This window comes from Syngnathus scovelli, chromosome 7 (assembly GCF_024217435.2).
Source record: "Syngnathus scovelli strain Florida chromosome 7, RoL_Ssco_1.2, whole genome shotgun sequence".
NCBI lineage: Eukaryota > Metazoa > Chordata > Actinopteri > Syngnathiformes > Syngnathidae > Syngnathus > Syngnathus scovelli.
This window is the reverse complement of record NC_090853.1, coordinates 12,594,366-12,616,781: the sequence shown is the minus strand read 5'-3', so window position 1 is coordinate 12,616,781 and position 22,416 is coordinate 12,594,366. Positions and strand designations below refer to the sequence as shown.

At 38.5% G+C, this 22,416-nt stretch overlaps 2 protein-coding genes and 2 long non-coding RNA genes across 9 annotated transcripts; 2 read left to right on the top strand and 2 right to left on the bottom strand.

The window, feature by feature from the left end:
- Positions 1 to 69: 69 nt before the first annotated feature.
- On the bottom strand, positions 70 to 3,648 carry LOC137840470 (interleukin-18-like). The gene is made up of 6 exons (XM_068651441.1): positions 3,493 to 3,648; positions 2,307 to 2,379; positions 1,350 to 1,373; positions 1,097 to 1,231; positions 552 to 694; positions 70 to 452 (listed from the first exon to the last, which is right to left on the bottom strand). The coding sequence occupies exons 2-6, from the start codon at positions 2,371 to 2,373 to the stop codon at positions 246 to 248; spliced, it is 576 nt and encodes a 191-aa protein (XP_068507542.1). The 5' UTR covers positions 2,374 to 2,379; positions 3,493 to 3,648; the 3' UTR covers positions 70 to 245.
- Positions 3,649 to 3,777: 129 nt separating this feature from the next.
- LOC125972319 (uncharacterized) lies at positions 3,778 to 6,085 on the top strand. Its single transcript, XR_007482763.2, has 3 exons — positions 3,778 to 4,454; positions 4,879 to 5,003; positions 5,837 to 6,085. It is a non-coding gene; the product is annotated as an uncharacterized lncRNA (long non-coding RNA).
- Positions 6,086 to 7,147: 1,062 nt separating this feature from the next.
- On the bottom strand, positions 7,148 to 22,381 carry lrrc51 (leucine rich repeat containing 51). 6 transcript variants are annotated; one of them, XM_049725946.2, is made up of 7 exons: positions 22,094 to 22,371; positions 21,834 to 21,895; positions 21,454 to 21,659; positions 21,240 to 21,388; positions 20,971 to 21,077; positions 14,504 to 14,576; positions 7,148 to 8,652 (listed from the first exon to the last, which is right to left on the bottom strand). In XM_049725946.2, exons 2-6 carry the CDS (start codon positions 21,886 to 21,888, stop codon positions 14,542 to 14,544), a joined length of 552 nt encoding a protein of 183 aa, XP_049581903.1. In that variant the 5' UTR covers positions 21,889 to 21,895; positions 22,094 to 22,371; the 3' UTR covers positions 7,148 to 8,652; positions 14,504 to 14,541. The 6 variants fall into 6 exon arrangements, with proteins under 6 accessions (XP_049581903.1, XP_049581901.1, XP_049581902.1 ...); XM_049725944.2 differs by lacking the exon at positions 7,148 to 8,652 and adding an exon at positions 12,966 to 13,564; XM_049725945.2 differs by lacking the exon at positions 7,148 to 8,652 and adding an exon at positions 12,966 to 13,497.
- LOC125972325 (uncharacterized) lies at positions 15,815 to 18,300 on the top strand. Its single transcript, XR_007482771.2, has 3 exons — positions 15,815 to 16,659; positions 17,084 to 17,208; positions 18,042 to 18,300. It is a non-coding gene; the product is annotated as an uncharacterized lncRNA (long non-coding RNA).
- Positions 22,382 to 22,416: the final 35 nt, after the last annotated feature.

Genomic DNA, 22,416 nt, shown 5'->3' with positions numbered 1-22,416 from the left:
AGCCCCCTGAAACACACACGGTTCGATCACACTCAGGTTAAGAACCACTGTCATAGCTGCAAAATGAAATATTTTCTCCTCTTTTTATTTGTACAGTGCATCTGGAAAGTATTTATAGTATTTAGCATGCTGTCAATCATCCATATACAAACAAGCAGTGTAAATTTACGTATCATCAGATTTAAGATTATTCAAAATTTATTAAATTAAGAACCAAACAATTGGTCTGTTTCTTAAAACATGAATTACAAAAGCGTTATCACACATTGCTCATCTTCTGCATAAGTTTTAAAGACCAAGGTGAGGTGAGAAGGATCCTCTTTCAGCTGCTGAAGGCCCAAGCACTCTTGTGGGTAACGGGAGGACTCTAACATGTATTTGTTTGTTCCACTTAGTTGAGTCATGTAGAACAAAGCTTCATGATTACCATCTTCAATATTGTCTGGAATATCCTGTGGTTAAAAAAAACAAGCACATTGAGTTATTAATGGCTTGAAGATCAAATTGTGGCACAAAGACTCGAGACATTTCTAGAAACGGTTAATACTCACCATAGCCTTTGGGTAAATTTTTTTGTGGTCACCACAGCAAACCACAATCTTACCGCTGTTTGTAATAGTATACAGCATGACAGGCATGCCCTCCATAGGTTCAAGACTGGATTTTTCATAAAAATGGAAGGTGAATTTGCAACCTAAAGACAAAAAAAAAGGATACTTAGTTTAAAGATTTTTTGACATACCAGATATGTTTGTTCTGATATCCTATCATGGTGTGTGTAAATCTTAAATTGCCATCTTAATTCATTAGCTAGTTATGTGTTGTTGTTTTTTTTGGGGGGGAGGGGTTGTTTTTACTGCTCATTTTCTTCTTAGTACGATTTAACTGCAAAAAAGGCAATCCCAATTCAGTTAATATCAATAATATTATCAATACATTATTTTAGTTATTCTAATTTCCATTGATTCATTTGGAATACCTGTAATGTGTTTTAGAAGTAAAAGAAATGAAAGTAAAAGTCACGGAATGAATTGTTTTCTGCTTTAAATCAAAATGCCAGAAGGCCACGGCGCAACAACGGAATGTGACTTCTTACCAGGATTGTATTGTTGCTGTTTAGTTAAGTTTTGGACTTTAAATTTGCTGCCATCCACTAAAAGCAGATATTTGTTATCGTTATTTCTAATCAATCTATTAAAGGACTGTTCAGACTTCCTCAAGGTAGACCCATCTGTAAAAAAAAACAAATATACTGAAAATCATAATGGAATACAGCATCCGCTTGCATAAGTACAGCTAAGACAATATGTAGACAATACTCATCTGTATTGTTCTATAACTTTCTTTACCTTGCTCATCCATGTCAACTGGAACTGCAAGACAGACAAGGACAGGAATTCAGACATTTTGTTTAAAAAAAAAAAAAATTAACATTAACATACAAAAGTAATTGACCAACAGATAATAAACACAGTATTATTTTTTGTGTTATTTGCCACAATTAGGTTCTAAGGACAAATGCAAAATATTATAATATCTGTGTTTGGGCTTCCTAAAATACAGGTGTTATTACATAATTTGTTAACCAAATACTACATATATTGCACATGGAATGCATCTTATGATGCAGACATTTTGAATTTGATGTCTGCAACACATTTGTAAAAAGCTGAGACAGGGGCAACACATGGCTGGGAAAGTTGATTCCCAACCACTCTGCCATGAGAGATCCGCGGGAAACTATCCAATGTCAATTGTTTTGACAAATGAAATCTAAAAAAAACGTTTTGGAGTTTTTATATGTACCAACCAACAAAATAATCTAATGCTCTTCCACTGGATGACAGACTGTATTTTTTTAAACTGTATATGCAATTTTTGTGCATTGTTCTGCTCAGTGTTTCTTGAGATTTTTTTTGCCATGTGAATTCAAAGTCAAAGTCAAAGTCTGCTTTATTGTCAATTTCTTCACGTCAAGACACACAAAGATCAAAATTACATTTCCCACTATCCCACGGTGACAAGACATATTACACAATACAAGTAAACAGCACAAAAAGTAAAAAAAGAAGGCACAAACAATGAACAAATAAGAGCGATGAATAAATAATAAATAATTAATAATAATGTTAAGCAATCTTGTCTTTATAATGTATTCAGTTGATTATCAGTTCAAAATGGTTTGCAAACAATTGTATTCTGTATTTTTCTACATTTTAAACAATGTGGCAACTTCAATGGAATTAGTGTTTTTTTGTCGTGACTGTACACCTGAATACTTGCAAGCAATAAAGAATTGAACTGACCTTGAAAACGGAAGCAGTTCTTCTCAACATCAAGAAACTTAGAGGATAGACCACTGGTAGACATCATGTTGATCTGTTATGAAAAAATTGTTTTATTTAGTTTATATTTATTCATGCACATTTTGTTTCAACTGGTTTTTAATTCCTTTCTCATTGTTACACATTGTCAAACTACAAATAGACAAACCTTTCCTGGTTGTGTATAATTTCATATTTTGAAGTTCTGCTGACACCTCAAATGGTAAAATCTGTTTCAGAATAAGGGAGGGAGCCTTATTCTGAAACAGATTTTTAATGTTTTCTGGGAGTTTCTTATTTTTAGTTTATATTAATTTATATAATATCTGTGAATTGTAATAGGTTTGATTCTGGCAAGCATTATGGTGGACGACTGTATAGTTAGAACATCCGCCTCACAGTTAAAACGTTGTGGGTTTAAATCTGGGCTCTACTGTGAGAACAAACATGTCGGTCACTGTATTTTTTTTTTTAAAGAACAGGAAGTGCATTGCTTTCTAACTTATACCATACACATTCATAAAAAATGGGTACTGTAGGGGTGTGTTTATGTTGTCTAAAGTACACATGTTCGTGATGTTATAAGATTCACAATTGAAGTTTAAGTACTGTTTATGGTTAGAAAAGTTAAACAAATGATGCAAACAGGCAAACCATTTTTTTGGGGGGGGGGGGGGGGCATGTAAGGGTACAAACAAGTGCTCGGTCTATGTGAATGACTTTTGGAAGAGCTGTCTGTATTACAGAATGTATCATTTCATAGAAATAAACAGTGCGGGGTCAGGATTCTGACTTCCATAGGGCTTATTCCTTCTCTGTACATGCGCGACGTGGTGATGGCGCGTATTCGAACCCCAAGTGGGCAGGTGCGGCTGGCAAAGTCGCCGCCACGATTACACAAACATTGAGCCTAATAACTTTGTAAAAGAAACTGTGTTGCACGGCACAATGGACATTTTAATTTAATACCGCTTATCATGATTCATGTTGTGAGAAAATCACACAGCAATACAGTGCAGGAAGAGCACTCTCGCTCAGCGAAGCTGAGAGGCGCCTGCGATTGCGAAGTCTACTAACTTAGTATATATATTATATAGTATCAGTATGATATACTTAGTATATAGTATTTTACAGAATACACTGTTAAGTGATGAAAGTCTCACCATACCGTCAATGACTGGCGCAGCTTGCCCCCGTGCCTCTTCTATTGTTAAAGCGGGATCAAACAAGTGAGGTATAGCTCCTCACACAGCCTGCTAAATCAAACTCCGCCCCAGCTCACACACTGCCGACAATGACTGGCACAGCTTGCCCGGGTGCGGCTTCGATCGTTAAAGCGGGAAAAAACAAGTGAATCTGACTTAAGAACGGGTATCAGTCCTCCCACAGCCCACTCGGAAAAAGGAGTGAAAATGCGTAAGCGGAATGTGCAATACTGTTTTCCGTGAGGGAATTTTGATTCATACTGTAATGTCTTGTATTATCTGTTCATTGTAGTTGCGCGTGTGAGGGCGGGGCCAGGCGTGAGAAGTGACGTCATGCGCGTGGGTTGTGCGGGCTGGTTAGCTTGGCAATCAAATGGTGTGTGGAGCGCAAGAGCGTGAATTGTGGCCACCGGCAATTCCTGTATGCATGTGTTTTTCTGTTGCTTTCTTTTGTTATGATAAAAGCGGCGATCAAACCGTATGCACACGCACTGAGGGGCATTTCCATAGGAATGTAGATGGAAGAAAAAAAAGAATGGCGCGTGGTGCTTTGGACATACGGCCACAAGAGGGCCTACGCGTAACGCAGAGAACTTTATTTAGGTATTTATGTATATGTGTATGTATGTCATATTTGCGAACTCCCTCCTGCCCCCGATCTGTCATTCCTCCCGCTAATCTCCTGATTTTACAGTCAAGTTAACATTTTACATTGTGTGCAAAGTAATGTAACACTGATCCTCCTCAGAGCCGTGCTGTACCACGGTGTTCCCCAACCTTTTTTCATTCACGGCACGCCCTTTCATTGGAAAAAATCATCAATGCATCATCAAAGAGGCTAAGCAGGTCACCTCAACACCCGAGTTGCGTCAATCGGTGCAGTCAGCAGAGCGTCCACCAGGAAGTGATCTTGATGAGGCACCAAGTGAGTTTTGTTCTATAGAATTTGCTATAAGCAGTTACAGTTCAATACAAGTTCAAGCGACTCTATTAATAAAGGTCAATTGAATTTTTTATGTTCCTGGACTTCAATTGATTTTTTTTGTGTGTTACTGGACTTCATTTGTTTATTCTGTGTATTTCAAATGATTATGTTGAAATAATTTTCTTTAGCTGTCAGATTACAGTTTATTGCAGCACATTTCATCTCTTCAACTGTTACACTTAAACATGCAGGATTTTAAAAAAATTCTTCAGCCTTTTCAACATTTCAACTGCTGTTAGCCCTTTACAAAAGCCATTCAATTCTCAACTCACAGGAAATGCTGTTTTTAGTTCTCATTCAAACTTTAACAGTATCTTTTGAAGTATTTTCAGTTGATTATATTCTCGTGACTCTTTATCCATAGCCTATGACCAAGAGATGGCCTCCCTGTTGCTGCTGTTACATCTCCTTCCGCCACCACCAGGGGGATGGAAATGTTCAAAAATCAGCGCCTCTGATGCAGTTGAGATACTTGTAGTCTTTCATAAGGTAATTATAGTTAATTTATAGTTTTATGATGCCTTGTCATCTCACCCTGATGTGTAAAAGTATATAATAAGTGGTAGATGAAACAAACTGCAGTCGAGTTTACATAGGATGTTTGAATAATGAATTCTGTAACGCTATTTTATCTGACTTACCCTGAACAGAACTTGCTTTCAAGGATTTATGGTTTTGATTATGGATTATTAGAACAAAAGAACCGCCCCATGAAAATCATATTGGATAGTGCTGGCAATGGCATTGGCTTGAACTCTATCCAGACATTCTGTCTTGTGAAAAACATCCCACTTTTGTTTGGTGACATTATTCCTGCAGAGAACAGACACTGGGATTTGTTACTGTTGTTACTTCAAATTATGAACATAGTTTTTTCACCTTCTCTCACTCTGGCTATGACTGTATATTTAAAGAATTTGATTGTTGACCACCACAAACTATTTAAGTGCTTGTATCCACACAGAAACCTGATACCCAAGCATCATTTTATGGTTCATTATCCCTCTTCTATTAGGAAAATTGGCCCTTTGTTGTATGTCTGAAGTGTGAGATTTGAGGCAAAGCACAAGTTGTTTAAAGGTTATTTCAAAATTTTCAAAAACCTAACCAAATCACTCGCCAAAAGGCGTCAAATGGCCATTGCTTATCACTGGGAAACCTTCACCCTTAAACAAGGAATATGGCCCAATAAAATTATTTTCGTTAAGAGATGGAAATGTGGTCAACAGTGAAATTCTTGAAATGTTGTCAAAAGACATTTTCTCAACAAGTTGGGTTAAAGTTGATGGTGTTGAGTACAAAGGTGGACTTGTTGTTTGCAGTTTAATGGAGGAAGACATGCCAGTCTTTTGTCAGATAGAAGACACAAGCTATTTACAGAGAACTTTGATGAACACCACCATGCCTTCAAAGTATTGCCAACTGAAGAAAGGTGTGTCATAAAAATAACTGAACTTAAATGTCACAAACCATTTGATATTCAAAGCTCATATGGTGCTTGCAGATGAAAGTTTGTACATTATACCTTTGTATATTATGTTTTAATTGACTGCATGGGAATTTTTTTTAAAATAAATGGTGTTTTTGAAATTGTATTTTTCTTAGAATTAATTATTGTCATTTTAATTGTATTATAAAGTTATTATTTTTAATACTATGTAGTGTTAATTTAACCCAGTTCAGGTAGTTGAAAGGTAACTCTTACATATAGTTAATGTAAATTGCTCAGTGTTAATTTAACCCAGGTCATGGAGTTAAAACGTAACTCTGACATAGTGTTAATGTAAATCGCTCAGTGCTAATTTATTTATTTTATTATTAAGGGGTGATAATACTGCCTGAATAACACTTATAGAAGAGAGATATAGAAATGCAAACGAGTTGGCTACTAGAGATGATTATTATTATTATACATTATCTGTATCTGTTCAATCAACTAGATTATCAACAATCGTACTCTGAATGGGGCTTAACCCGGAAGTGAGTGTGGTTCAACCCAGAAATAGGCTGATCCTGCCCCACAAGTTGTCTTTTTTGCCGGAAATGTATACGAGTTGATCGAGCTGACATAAAGCTACAACCTTCAAAAGTGGAAGCCAACTCAACTCCATCAATTTGCCTTTCAAGTCCTGGTTTAGCTGTCCTCTTGTGAGAGCGGTACATGTGAACTTGAAGGGCGCCACGTGTGTAAAAAGTGGCAAAGCATTCTGCTACCCCACATGGAAATCTGAAGTTAGCTAAATTTCTGTGAATCCTCAAATGACGAACAAATGCAGGGATTGAAGCTGTGGTTAAATTACAGTACTTGCATGAGTAATTCACTTTGATGGCAAGCAAACTGATTACTTCCTGTGTATTACTATTTTATTTTATTACTTTTAGTGATAGTAGGCCTACTTACCGAGTTTCTGGACGTCGCGCCGTGTGCTTGGTGGTGGAGCCGCCAGGAGGAAAACCAACACGGAGGCAGAAGGTGGAGAAAAAAAAACAGGCGGGAAAATAATCTTCTCCAGCGCAGCAGAAAGATAGATATAAAATAACGACACAGTAACGACCTTCGTACTGTCGCTGCTAGTGTTAGAGATTTGCTCACTCCAACTTATTTTGCAAGAACCACACGGTAGACAAGCAAGTTCTTTTAGACACCTGCAGGTGGAGAGTTCACTCGTTGAAGGAATGAAGTCTAAAAACTCTCCCTCCTGCAAGGGCATATTTATTAAGAGAAACAGAGTGGGGGTAAGAGTAGGTTGAATAGGAAGCCCTTGTGCTCTAGTCAAAACATATCAGGGGATGTTTTACGACCTTGTGGAGGATGGGACAAGGTAGGTTATTTATTACCGGTTGCATTCCAACATAATCATACGATAAGGATAATCTGAAAAACCCTAACATCTCCCTCCTGTTTTATCATATGATTATGCCACCCCAAACAACAAAGACAAGTAAAAAACATATATACATGTATAATGAAGAAAGAAGAATAGTAAAAATAAAAAACAACAAACAATGATAGCAACACTTTCCAGTGAAGATGAGGCATTACCTCAATACCCCAAGATCAAACTTATTGTGTAAGCGAAAAACCTGCCGGCCAGATGTTATTAGCAGGAAAATTCTTACACGGCCCCTTTGCCTAAGACGACCAGAATGCTATCAATAAAAAACAAAACAAAAACACAGAAACAGTACATCATTGTATCCATCACTTGCGAAGCATTTTCGATGGTCAAATCATCAAGTTTCTGTAAAACATGCTCAACAGAACAGCATCTACGCAATCCATGTTTCATTATCGTCATCACATCCGTCATCTCTAAGAAGTTGTATATGAACTTGGGCTACAGTAGAGGACACAAACTTCGACACAGCAGACTTCAAACATGGGATGACGCAGGACGTAAACAAGCACAACACCACCAGCACAACAAGCACAGGAGACAGCAATTTCAAAAGCAGTTGCCACCAGTTGCCAGAGAATAGCCACGAAAAGAAATCAAACTGATGTGGGACCTTGTCATTAGACATGGCCTGCTGTAAGTTCTTCAGCGAATTCATGGCGTCGTTGATGTGGGTGTCATTTTCTCCTGGTACGTATGTGCAACAGGAAGTCCCAATGATGTGGCACACACCACCTTGTGCTGCCGTCAACAAGTCCAGAACCATCCTGTTTTGCAAGACCATCAGTCTAATAGCCTGAATCTCTCTATTTTGTTCATTGTTGATTTGCAGTGAGAGATTCACAAAGGATTGAAAACGATAGTTCAGTGTCTCGATGAAGAGCGATAGTTTCCCAACCCCAATCTGAGGAAAGAGCGCAAGGACAACTTTGTCTCCGACGGACCATACTTTATGGTCGTCTGGAACGTTTGCACCCCAGACAGGGTCATGAGGGTCGAAGGTTGCAACTGCCCTGCGTCGACGTCCAGAAGAGTTGTGTGCTTCTGTCAGCTGATGATGTCGTATCCTGTAGGTGTGGTCTGTCACCCACACTGGTGCACACACTCGTGTCCAGCATCGGATAAACCTTGGATGTAACGTGTAATTCACTCCAGCTGGTCTCTCTGTGTAGGCCACTTGTGGTATTGTTCATCCTCTAACAGTCACATTGAGATTTGCCCAGAATAGCTGATCACAGGCACTGTAACACAGATGCAGGAATTTTGCCATCAACATCATCATGTTGCCGCTCAGACATTAGGTATATCTGAGCAATCTCGTCCTCCATGGGCGATTTTACTGTAGTGGCGAGACAATTAAACAGAGCACGAAGACACGGTATGCAACATCCATACAAGGTGAGCATAGCAGCAACACTGCAACTGATGGTAAAATTGAGGACACAATGGCGTTATACTTCCTAAAAGCATTCATCCACTTGTAGTGCTCTTTCATCCTCGTTTTGAGGGATCGCAGGCCTGCAATCCGTCAGGCTCCCATCAGGGGCGGTGTTGTTGGGGATGAAGGTGCAGCATTGTTCTCCAAACATTGCGCAGACGCCTCCTTTCTCAGAGAACAACATATCATGAGCATTGTGGTTCTGGATCGACATTAGGGAAGGCGTGGCTAGCTGTTTATGCACTGCCTCGAGCCCCGCTTGTGTCCGTTTGCCCAATTTCTGCATGTTGTAATGGATGTAATTTATCCTGTCTACGTTCTTGTTCATCGTTCACCAGCAGCAAATGGAGGACTCCCATCCCGCTGCAATTTGGTCATTTAATTCTTATTAATCAGGAACTCCTCTAGGGACTCCAATTGCATCAATTTCGGTCAAATCATCGTCGCCTCTCAAATTTAAAGATATTTTGGTTTTTACCAGCTTTTTTCCCAGATCTTGGCATGTTGATGTATATACAATTTCGCTTGACTACATTCTCTGAAAGCAATGGCTTCTTTTTTTTTTTCTTTTTTCTCTCAATGGATATTATATAGACTGCTCTGTCACACACTTCACAATCCAGTAGACGTGACAGATTTCACACAATCTTTGGTCATTGGCAACGGTACAACATAAATAATCGGTCGCAAATCCATACATATGACATATTCAATTTTTTTTTCTCTTTGCAGCTTGTTTTGCCATAAGCAATCAATTGTTTCTTTTTTCAGTTACTCTTATAGTTAGTTACCTGAAACAAATTATCCACATTCATTCTAGATATTCATCCCATTCTTTAACATCTACAGAGGTTGTTGACAAAGTACACATATAAACATCGTACTTTCATGGCAGTCCAGATCCGACACAGCAGATCATCCTGCAAAGGTCAAATTGATCTTTTAAATTGGAGGCATTCAGTGTTTTTGTTTTTGTTGAAACAAGCTCTACAAAAAAAAAAAATGTTTTGTTTTGAAAATGTTTTGAATATGAATCAAATCCATATATTGTATAAAGCTGACTGACCTGCCTCACTATCCCTCCTCTTGAGCCATGTGACACGCACCATGGCTCAATATTGCTCACCATTAGCATAGGTTCTTTGGTGGGGTAGGTCATTTATAGATGCCATTCTCTAATCTTGCCCCTCTTTTCATCCATAATTGAATTTCACTCTATGGACTTTGTCGCTGCACATCTTTAAAAATGTTTCAGTGATCTAATCTGCTTCTTGTGTGTATAAAATTTGAAGTGTCTTTTGCGCTGCAGCTTTGTGGTTCTGTCTGCAAGCTTGTTACCTCTTGACACCTTATCAGTCTCGTGTGTGTGTGTACTGCACACGTGCACATAGCTACTTTTCGTGGCAATTGGACTGTTTTGACAACTAGCTTAGCAAGTAAATGGATGCCCTCCCCGAATGGGGAGTGACTCAGCTAGCAAATGATTAGACAGTTTCACTTTCTTGTAGTTTCTTTTGTTACTTTTCAATCGTTTTCTCATTGTTTATCACAAGAATCTTAGAAATTTGAATACGAATCAAAACGTATGTTTTATTTTACTCAATTGTATGATTTAGAGAATCCATATGTAGTAAAGTGTTGTATTACTACATATGATTTCATCATCTTTTAATTTGACTTTCTTTCCAAAACGCTTCTTAATTTCTCAGTTCACACATCTTCTACATGTGTTACTGGTTCTCCAGTTTTTTCTCTAGTTAACTATCAATCCAAAAGCTACGTTTTTCTTTTTAGCATTCAACCTGCTCAAAATCACTCTTTCATCAAAGTCGCTCTACTAATTTTCTATAGTAGTCGCCAACGACTTCAACCATTCAACCTTTCATTCGGGCAATCATTCATCAATGCTGATCATATGCATCTCACACAGTCTCCAAAAAGGAGTCTTCTTATCACATTGGTCCCATTTCATCCAAGCTCACCACACAACATTCATATATCATTTTCAACTCAAGTTTCCTGGTAGAACAATCCACCAATTCAAAAAAAAACTAAAACAAACAACTGGCAAATTAATCTGATTTTTTTTTTGTTTGTTTGTTTTTAAATTTGAAGAACTCAATCTCTCAGATTTAGCTTGCATTTAGAATTTTGTATAATCTTATAGCACAACCAATCAATTATTCCTATTAAATGTAGCATCGCAAAATCTTAAATTCACAATTTAGCTTCTCCCAATTCCTGAAAGCATGTTCTGTTGTTTTGTTTACTCCGAATTTCTCATGAGGGCTTGACACTAACATGCACTAGTGTGGATTAGTTTCTGCTCGCAAACAGATTTCTCTCTTTTTCTTTCATTTTTATCTGTCAAAATTGTTTCTGTTCTGCGGTGTAAATTGAATAGACAACAGTCTAGCAAATTTCTTTATACTAAAAGTTTAGCCAACCTTCATCAACTTAACACATACGCACACACATGCACAGCTCTCGCGTGCGGAAGGTAGGTCTCAGCAACAATGATTCGTCACAGGCTGGCCATTTCCTGTGGTCGATCATGAGCTGGTCCCTCCCATGCACACGAGGACAGCACATTCTAATTTTATTTATTTATCTTCTAGAGGCAAGTTGCATTTCTTTACCACTTGATTTGCATATTTTAACTTCAGTGTAACACAATTTGATCCCTATTCATTTGTAATTGGGCCTACAAACAGCATTGTCATACTTCTTGTGTGGACAGGGGCTCTAACAATCTAAAAAGATTTTTGATAACCTGACAATGACATGTTTTGCTGTCATATGGGAGAGGTTTCAGATCTTTTAAATTTCGATGCATGATTTGCATAGGACCGGAAACTCCTCTTGCCCCTTGCTTGAGCCGCGGCTTGAGCTGCGGCCTTGCACCTGCTCACAGGGGCCTTATTGTCTCCTGGTCTGACAAACACTTGTGACCGCATCAGTTTTCATCTTTCTAGCTTTTGTCTCTTGAATTCGTTCTCATCTCTTTGTGAAGATTTCAACCACACTCTAGCACTTCTACCACTTCTTCCACATTTCAAATTTCCTTGTACTCCATACATTTTCTTCCACTTCAGCATCTATTGCATACAATTAAGAAATCTACTTGCCATGAACTTCTCGTTTCAAAGAAGAGCAGAGCAAGAGATTTACCGTTCTTATTTCCCATCTTAATTTTAGTAGTTTAAGGTTTTACAATTTTTTTTCAATTTTTTTTTTCTTTGAGGATCCTCAATGCAGGTTTAAATTGACCTTTCAACAAATTACTAGCCTGTATTAATGCCGTGGATCAATGCTAGAACTGCTATTTAGTCAATTTATCCTACCAGTCACACACAATCACACAAGTTATCCCTGCCTACGCGAAGTCCTCCTTTTAAAAAAAAGGAGCTGCTTCATCCAGTGAGGGGACTCTACAACACCTCCCACCTTCCCTGGGAACTAAAGACAACAGTCCTTGTCCCCAGCCCTGCCAACGCGAAGTCCTCCTTTTTTTTTTTTTTTTAAAAAAAAGGAGCTGCTTCATCCAGTGAGGGGACTCTACAACACCCCCCACCTTCCCTGGGAACTAAAGACAACAGTCCTTGTCCCCAGCCCTGCCAACGCGAAGTTGTACTCTTTAGAACAGTGGTCGTCAAATAATGATCCACGGAGGTACTGAGATTTTAAAACAGTTTGAGAACCACTGCTCCAAAAGAGACACCTCATCCAGAGGGGGATTCTACAACACCCCCTCCTTCCACAAAACTTACTTTTTCCTGTGCACTTCTACCTTTTTACGCGTTTCACAAACAACAACACAATCACACAACTTCAGGCCTTTAACTTACTTGTCCCCTGGTTCGTTGCACTGCCGGGTCCCGTCAATCCACCTCTGTCAGACGAAGGCAGACCTAAGATGCTGGCCCAGCAAAGAATTCTCTTCCCAGGACTTTCTCCTCCAGGTCCTCTTAATGGACGCTGGCTTGTTGACAATGCAGCACGTCCTTCTTCGTCAGACAGATAGCGGGTATGAGGGGTCCCGGGTTTCGGCACCAAAATGTTAGAGATTTGCTCACTCCAACTTATTTTGCAAGAACCACACGGTAGACAAGCAAGTTCTTTTAGACACCTGCAGGTGGAGAGTTCACTCGTTGAAGGAATGAAGTCTAAAAACTCTCCCTCCTGCAAGGGCATATTTATTAAGAGAAACAGAGTGGGGGTAAGAGTAGGTTGAATAGGAAGCCCTTGTGCTCTAGTCAAAACATATCAGGGGATGTTTTACGACCTTGTGGAGGATGGGACAAGGTAGGTTATTTATTACCGGTTGCATTCCAACATAATCATACGATAAGGATAATCTGAAAAACCCTAACAGCTAGTGCTTCAGTAAGTTTTAAAAAAAAGAGAATCTGGTCAGTTAAAGAAAAACAGCGCTCTCTCGGGGCCGTTTTCGCTGCCAAACTGAAACAAATGAACACAGACGACGCAAACACATAGAAACACAACAAAAAACACACAGCACAACACAGAGTCTTGTGTAAAAAATGTTGTTGTGGGAGCCAGAGGTGCAATCGCTGTGATCGCGATTTGTCCCGTTTACTTTGACGTGATTGGCCATTCGAAGCAAGACCATTGAACTTTCTTGATCCTCATTGGATAAATCATGTCACCCCATGTCAGCCCGTGTCCGCCAGTGAAAAAGAAAAGGGAAAAAACTTAATGTTGGGAATAAAAAAATGCCATGGTAAGTCATTATGAGTTAAAACTCATAATGATTATGTGATAATTATATGATAATCATTGATTTTATTATGAGATATTTTATATCTAATATGCATCTGTATACACATATATGTATATTTTCAATGTTCATTCATCAAAGACATTGACAATAAAAATACAGTAGTTTACTTTTCTATTTACAGTAGCTATTGTGAATTTTTTACAGTAATGCTTCGACTACTGTGTTTTTCACTGTAATACTTACCCTACTGTGATTTTGTCATGTTTACGAAGTTTAACTGTAACGATTACAGCAAGCTAATGTAAAAATCCTACACAATAAGGTCACTGTGTTTAATACAGTAAGTAACTGTAGATTTCACAGCCATTTTTTAACAGTTGCCATTGACAATAAAATTACGGTAAGTTTACTTTTCTATTTACAGTACTATACTGGCTATTGTGATTTTTTTACAGTAATGCTTCGATTACTGTGTTTTTCACTGTAATGCTATCCTACTGTGATTTCGTCATGTTTACGAGGTGTAACTGTAACAATTACAGCACTCTACTGTAATAATCATACACAGTAAGGTTACTGTGTTTAATACAGTAAGTAACTGTAGATTTCACAGCCATTTTTAACAGTGTACACAATACAAGTAAACAGCACAAAAAGTAAAAAAAGAAGGCACAAACAATGAACAAATAAGAGCGATGAATAAATAATAAATAATAAATAATTAATAATAATGTTAAGCAATCTTGTCTTTATAATGTATTCAGTTGATTATCAGTTCAAAATGGTTTGCAAACAATTGTATTCTGTATTTTTCTACATTTTAAACAATGTGGCAACTTCAATGGAATTAGTGTTTTTTTGTCGTGACTGTACACCTGAATACTTGCAAGCAATAAAGAATTGAACTGACCTTGAAAATAGAAGCAGTTGTTCTCAACACCAAGAAACTTAGAGGATAGACCACTGGTAGACATCATGTTGATCTGTTATGAAAAAATGGTTTTATTTAGTTTATATTTATTTATGCACATTTTGTTTCAACTGGTTTTGGATATTCTTTTAATTCCTTTCTCATTGTTACACATTGTCAAATTACAAATAGACAAACCTTTCCTGGTTGTGTATAATTTCATATTTTGAAGTTCTGCTGACACCTCAAATGGTAAAATCTGTTTCAGAATAAGGGAGGGAGCCTTATTCTGAAACAGATTTTTAATGTTTTCTGGGAGTTTCTTATTTTTAGTTTATATTAATTTATATAATATCTGTGAATTGTAATAGGTTTGATTCTGGCAAGCATTATGGTGGACGACTGTATAGTTAGAACATCCGCCTCACAGTTAAAACGTTGTGGGTTTAAATCTGGGCTCTACTGTGAGAACAAACATGTCGGTCACTGTATTTTTTTTTTTAAAGAACAGGAAGTGCATTGCTTTCTAACTTATACCATACACATTCATAAAAAATGGGTACTGTAGGGGTGTGTTTATGTTGTCTAAAGTACACATGTTCGTGATGTTATAAGATTCACAATTGAAGTTTAAGTACTGTTTATGGTTAGAAAAGTTAAACAAATGATGCAAACAGGCAAACCATTTTTTTTGGGGGGGGGGGGCATGTAAGGGTACAAACAAGTGCTCGGTCTATGTGAATGACTTTTGGAAGAGCTGTCTGTATTACAGAATGTATCATTTCATAGAAATAAACAGTGCGGGGTCAGGATTCTGACTTCCATAGGGCTTATTCCTTCTCTGTACATGCGCGACGTGGTGATGGCGCGTATTCGAACCCCAAGTGGGCAGGTGCGGCTGGCAAAGTCGCCGCCACGATTACACAAACATTGAGCCTAATAACTTTGTAAAAGAAACTGTGTTGCACGGCACAATGGACATTTTAATTTAATACCGCTTATCATGATTCATGTTGTGAGAAAATCACACAGCAATACAGTGCAGGAAGAGCACTCTCGCTCAGCGAAGCTGAGAGGCGCCTGCGATTGCGAAGTCTACTAACTTAGTATATATATTATATAGTATCAGTATGATATACTTAGTATATAGTATTTTACAGAATACACTGTTAAGTGATGAAAGTCTCACCATACCGTCAATGACTGGCGCAGCTTGCCCCCGTGCCTCTTCTATTGTTAAAGCGGGATCAAACAAGTGAGGTATAGCTCCTCACACAGCCTGCTAAATCAAACTCCGCCCCAGCTCACACACTGCCGACAATGACTGGCACAGCTTGCCCGGGTGCGGCTTCGATCGTTAAAGCGGGAAAAAACAAGTGAATCTGACTTAAGAACGGGTATCAGTCCTCCCACAGCCCACTCGGAAAAAGGAGTGAAAATGCGTAAGCGGAATGTGCAATACTGTTTTCCGTGAGGGAATTTTGATTCATACTGTAATGTCTTGTATTATCTGTTCATTGTAGTTGCGCGTGTGAGGGCGGGGCCAGGCGTGAGAAGTGACGTCATGCGCGTGGGTTGTGCGGGCTGGTTAGCTTGGCAATCAAATGGTGTGTGGAGCGCAAGAGCGTGAATTGTGGCCACCGGCAATTCCTGTATGCATGTGTTTTTCTGTTGCTTTCTTTTGTTATGATAAAAGCGGCGATCAAACCGTATGCACACGCACTGAGGGGCATTTCCATAGGAATGTAGATGGAAGAAAAAAAAGAATGGCGCGTGGTGCTTTGGACATACGGCCACAAGAGGGCCTACGCGTAACGCAGAGAACTTTATTTAGGTATTTATGTATATGTGTATGTATGTCATATTTGCGAACTCCCTCCTGCCCCCGATCTGTCATTCCTCCCGCTAATCTCCTGATTTTACAGTCAAGTTAACATTTTACATTGTGTGCAAAGTAATGTAACACTGATCCTCCTCAGAGCCGTGCTGTACCACGGTGTTCCCCAACCTTTTTTCATTCACGGCACGCCCTTTCATTGGAAAAAATCATCAATGCATCATCAAAGAGGCTAAGCAGGTCACCTCAACACCCGAGTTGCGTCAATCGGTGCAGTCAGCAGAGCGTCCACCAGGAAGTGATCTTGATGAGGCACCAAGTGAGTTTTGTTCTATAGAATTTGCTATAAGCAGTTACAGTTCAATACAAGTTCAAGCGACTCTATTAATAAAGGTCAATTGAATTTTTTATGTTCCTGGACTTCAATTGATTTTTTTTGTGTGTTACTGGACTTCATTTGTTTATTCTGTGTATTTCAAATGATTATGTTGAAATAATTTTCTTTAGCTGTCAGATTACAGTTTATTGCAGCACATTTCATCTCTTCAACTGTTACACTTAAACATGCAGGATTTTAAAAAAATTCTTCAGCCTTTTCAACATTTCAACTGCTGTTAGCCCTTTACAAAAGCCATTCAATTCTCAACTCACAGGAAATGCTGTTTTTAGTTCTCATTCAAACTTTAACAGTATCTTTTGAAGTATTTTCAGTTGATTATATTCTCGTGACTCTTTATCCATAGCCTATGACCAAGAGATGGCCTCCCTGTTGCTGCTGTTACATCTCCTTCCGCCACCACCAGGGGGATGGAAATGTTCAAAAATCAGCGCCTCTGATGCAGTTGAGATACTTGTAGTCTTTCATAAGGTAATTATAGTTAATTTATAGTTTTATGATGCCTTGTCATCTCACCCTGATGTGTAAAAGTATATAATAAGTGGTAGATGAAACAAACTGCAGTCGAGTTTACATAGGATGTTTGAATAATGAATTCTGTAACGCTATTTTATCTGACTTACCCTGAACAGAACTTGCTTTCAAGGATTTATGGTTTTGATTATGGATTATTAGAACAAAAGAACCGCCCCATGAAAATCATATTGGATAGTGCTGGCAATGGCATTGGCTTGAACTCTATCCAGACATTCTGTCTTGTGAAAAACATCCCACTTTTGTTTGGTGACATTATTCCTGCAGAGAACAGACACTGGGATTTGTTACTGTTGTTACTTCAAATTATGAACATAGTTTTTTCACCTTCTCTCACTCTGGCTATGACTGTATATTTAAAGAATTTGATTGTTGACCACCACAAACTATTTAAGTGCTTGTATCCACACAGAAACCTGATACCCAAGCATCATTTTATGGTTCATTTTCCCTCTTCTATTAGGAAAATTGGCCCTTTGTTGTATGTCTGAAGTATGAGATTTGAGGCAAAGCACAAGTTGTTTAAAGGTTATTTCAAAATGTTCAAAAACCTAACCAAATCACTCGCCAAAAGGCATCAAATGGCCATTGCTTATCACTGGGAAACCTTCACCCTTAAACAAGGAATATGGCCCAATAAAATTATTTTCGTTAAGAGATGGAAATGTGGTCAACAGTGAAATTCTTGAAATGTTGTCAAAAGACATTTTCTCAACAAGTTGGGTTAAAGTTGATGGTGTTGAGTACAAAGGTGGACTTGTTGTTTGCAGTTTAATGGAGGAAGACATGCCAGTCTTTTGTCAGATAGAAGACACAAGCTATTTACAGAGAACTTTGATGAACACCACCATGCCTTCAAAGTATTGCCAACTGAAGAAAGGTGTGTCATAAAAATAACTGAACTTAAATATCACAAACCATTTCATATTCAAAGCTCATATGGTGCTTGCAGATGAAAGTGTGTACATTATACCTTTGTATATTATGTTTTAATTGACTGCATGGGAAATTTTTTTTAAAATAAATGGTGTTTTTGAAATTGTATTTTTCTTAGAATTAATTATTGTCATTTTAATTGTATTATAAAGTTATTATTTTTAATACTATGTAGTGTTAATTTAACCAAGTTCAGGTAGTTGAAAGGTAACTCTTACATAGAGTTAATGTAAATTGCTCAGTGTTAATTTAACCCAGGTCATGGAGTTAAAACGTAACTCTGACATAGTGTTAATGTAAATCGCTCAGTGCTAATTTAATCCAGGCCATGGAGTTAAAAAGTAACTCTGACATAGTGTTACTGTAAATCGCTCAGTGTTAATTTAACCTAGTTCATGGAGTTAAAATGTAACTCAAAGTCAAAGTCTGCTTTATTGTCAATTTCTTCACGTCAAGACACACAAAGAGATCGAAATTACGTTTCCCACTATCCCACGGTGACAAGACATATTACACAATATACATACAAGTAAACAGCACAAAAAGTAAAAGCAAGAAGGCACAATGAACAAATAAGAGCGATGAATAAATAATAAATAAACAAATAACATAAATAAATAAATAAATAAATAAATAAATAAGAGGAGCAAAAATGGAGCAAGTGTGCATACAGCAGACAGAATATAGCGCAAAAGTACAGAACGTTATGCAGCCGAAGGTGGAGGGGGGAGAGAGTTAAGGATCCTAACAGCCTGGAGTATGAAGCTGTTGGTGAGTCTGGAGGTGCAGGACCGCAGGCTCCTGTACCTCTTCCCAGAGGACAGAAGATCAAACAAAGAGTGAGCGGGGTGACTCACATCACACACAATCGTGGTCGCCTTGCGGGTGAGATGGGAGGCGTAAATGTCCTTCAGGGAGGAGAGTGAAGCACCAATAATCTTACGAGCTGTGGTCACTATGCGCTGCAGGGCCCTCATGTTGTATTCAGTGTAGCTACCACCCCACACAGCGATACAACTGGAGAGGACGCTCTCAATGGTGCCACGGTAGAATGTGGTCATGATGGCCAGAGGAGCACTTGCTCGCCTGAGTTTCCGCAGGAAGTACAGGCGGCGCTGAGCTTTCTTTGCCAGTGATGCAGTGTTGGTGGTCCAGGAGAGGTCATCACTGATGTGCACCCCCAGAAATCTGGTGCTGCTCACTCTCTCCACCACAGCACCGTCGATGGTCAGTGGCAGGTGTTGGGTGTGACCCTTCCGGAAGTCAACAACAATCTCCTTGGTCTTGTTGACGTTCAGCAGGAGGGTGTTGTCACTGCACCACGTGGCCAGAAGGTCGACCTCCGACCTGTATTGAGTCTCGTCGCCCTCGGTGATGAGACCCACTAGAGTCGTGTCGTCTGCATATTTCAGCACGCGGTTCCACTTTTCCACTTATTGCTTTGTTTCTCGGATATGTAATACTACCTGAATTATATTTGTAATATCTTAGGCTAGTACCCCGTTTTTGTTTTGTTTATTAATTCATTATAAACCTTCAACAGCTGTTGTGTGTGTGCGATGGGGTTTTCAATGTATTATTGATGTATTACAAATGGCACTTTTGGAGTTTTATATTAAAAAGAGACCAAATGTGTTTGCTATTGAACCGCACACACCTTTTAAGTAAAGGTCTTGTTAAACAGTTGAATGCTCGCAAATTGGAATACAATCACAAAAGTATTAACTTATTTATTTTGCCTGGGTTGCTACTTTGTTGCCATATTTGTGCCAAGGCATCCTCTTGAAGTTCATCTTTAATCCACACTGTGCAGATATCATGAAGAATTCTGAACCCCCCCTCCCTTAAAAAGTAATGTCAAACTAAGTGGAACTAACAGGCTGACCGACACGACACCCCAAAAACACACAATAAGTTCACTGACTGGTGACTAAGAATATTGAAGGTGGACCCAACTATGGATACTTGGGTGTAATGCGAGCTCGATTTGCATTTAGAAACGTTAGAAATGTTACTGTCACGACTCGTCTCCGGTCGTTCCCTTATGTGTTTATATTGTCATGGATTCTGTTCGCGTCTCTGTGTACTCGCCTCTCCCCTCCTGTGTCTACCCACAATGTATGTAATCACAGTCTCCTGCATCTCGTTACCTGTCGTGTATTTAAGTCCTGTCTGCGTGTCGGATTGTTCTTGTGTCTGGTCTCTTTGTTGCTGTTGCTTTCTGTTACTTTCTGTTATTTTGTTACTTTCTGTTAGTCTGTTTCTGCTCATCTGTCGGTTCCCCCTGTCACTCTGCCCCTGCAGTTTGTTAGTTTGCCGGTTCCTGTTGGTGTGTTCCCCTCATCCTCCCTTCCAACACCCTTTTCCCTCAATAAACCCTGGTCCAAGCTGCATTTGGTTGCCCTGCTCCATTCCCGAACGTAACAGTTACTCAACATGCTTGGCAACACTGGTTTGGCCTTGCCTCCTTTTTCGCATGGATTCGATAATCAAGCTAAAGAAAAATCACTGAAAATTGTACATATAGTTTAAGAAATACTTTATGATCTGTCTAATGTGAAAATTGCAAATATGCTACATTTGTGGATGTGAAAAATGGGAAGATCACAGATGTTTTCGGGGATATGAAAAACGTAAAAATCAAGGGTGTATTTCTGTCAATAGTTCTGGGACAAATCTTTCCCTATATTGTACATTTCTTGTGAAACAGTTAAATAGTTGCAACTTCAAATGGTTACTGAAGCATTTCCTTATTTCGTTTACCTGGATTTTTGCTGTGGTGCCATATTTGTGCCAAAGCTCGCTCTTGAGGGGTCACAACACTGAAGTCCATTGTCTTTAATCCATGCAGAGTAGATATCACGTGATTCCTTAACAGAAAAAAGATCAATTGTTATATAGAAGTAAATTGACTTGACAAGAGTTTTTCTTCACATAAATTAACAAATGAAGCTTAAAATAAATCACTTGAAGAATTTATCCTACTTAGTCTCAAATGAAAAGGAATATTAATTTCTTTCTTTATTTTGAACCTGTAGGCCTTGTTTGTTTCAATGACGTTTCCATGTAGGGTGATGGTGTGTAGATGCGGAAGACTTTGTAGCTTGTCTACCTCTGATAGAGTAAAAATACAGTTGCCGTGAAGATACAGCACCCTTAGTTGAAGCAGCTCACACAAAACCTACAACACACACACGTCAGAAGCTAGAAGGAACAAGTATCTGAACATACAAAAAAAAATCTCACTTTGTCTATATTTGTGCTGTGGTTGAATGAAAGGTCCAGCCAGGCGAGCAGTGAAGGTTCAGCCAAGAAATGGTTCATGGTTTTGTGAAGGTCATAGAGGTTTGTAATATTATTGTTATTAAGTCGAAGGGAGACACTTTGGAATTTCCCCACTGAATTTGTCTTTAAAGGCCGCAGACCTTTGCTTGGTTCTTCTGACTGTGTATCTGAAATGTAGATAATGATTTTCAGACAGTGCTGATAGTTTTTGCTTTCGTCAGTCATTTAAAAATAACAAAGCATTGGAGCCTAGAGTAACTTTTGGAAAATTTGGTGGTAATTAGGACATGCAAACATAAAAAGATGATTGATGATGAAAAGATGATAATTAAATATTCTACCTTCCAAGTTGCTAATGGCTTTAAAAGATAAATCCACTGGAGCTCCATACATCATCTCTCATCTGTGATAAGAGTCACAACATGGTTAATCAAAATAGTAGTTTAAAAACTTTATCCTCTTAGAAAACTATACTAAAGTGCTATGAGCACTGCAGTTGTTTGAGACATTTAAGTTATCATATGCGTACAAAAACATTGTATCATTATAAAAATGAACGCAATTTATTTTCTTGCTATAAGTGTAGAAGACCGATGTTTACCTGAAGTAGTCAACAATCTGTTTCCATGCTAACCTGTAGACAGTCAAGTTTGCTGCATTCAGTCCCCGCAATAAGAGTCGCGATGCAAAATATATGCACACTAACTGGATTGACTGATGTTAGTGGAAATAAAATAATGAAAATGTATCTCTATTAGATGAATCGAGTGGAGGTTTTTATTACCTATTTTTTTCAGTGAGAATAAGGTTGGTTTGATTCTTATTGCTAAATATTCCCCGCCTCGCGTTTTTACGGCTGGCTGCCCCTGTAAATAATACAACCGCGAAGTTCATTCAACTTCCGGCCTTCTATCCAATCAATGA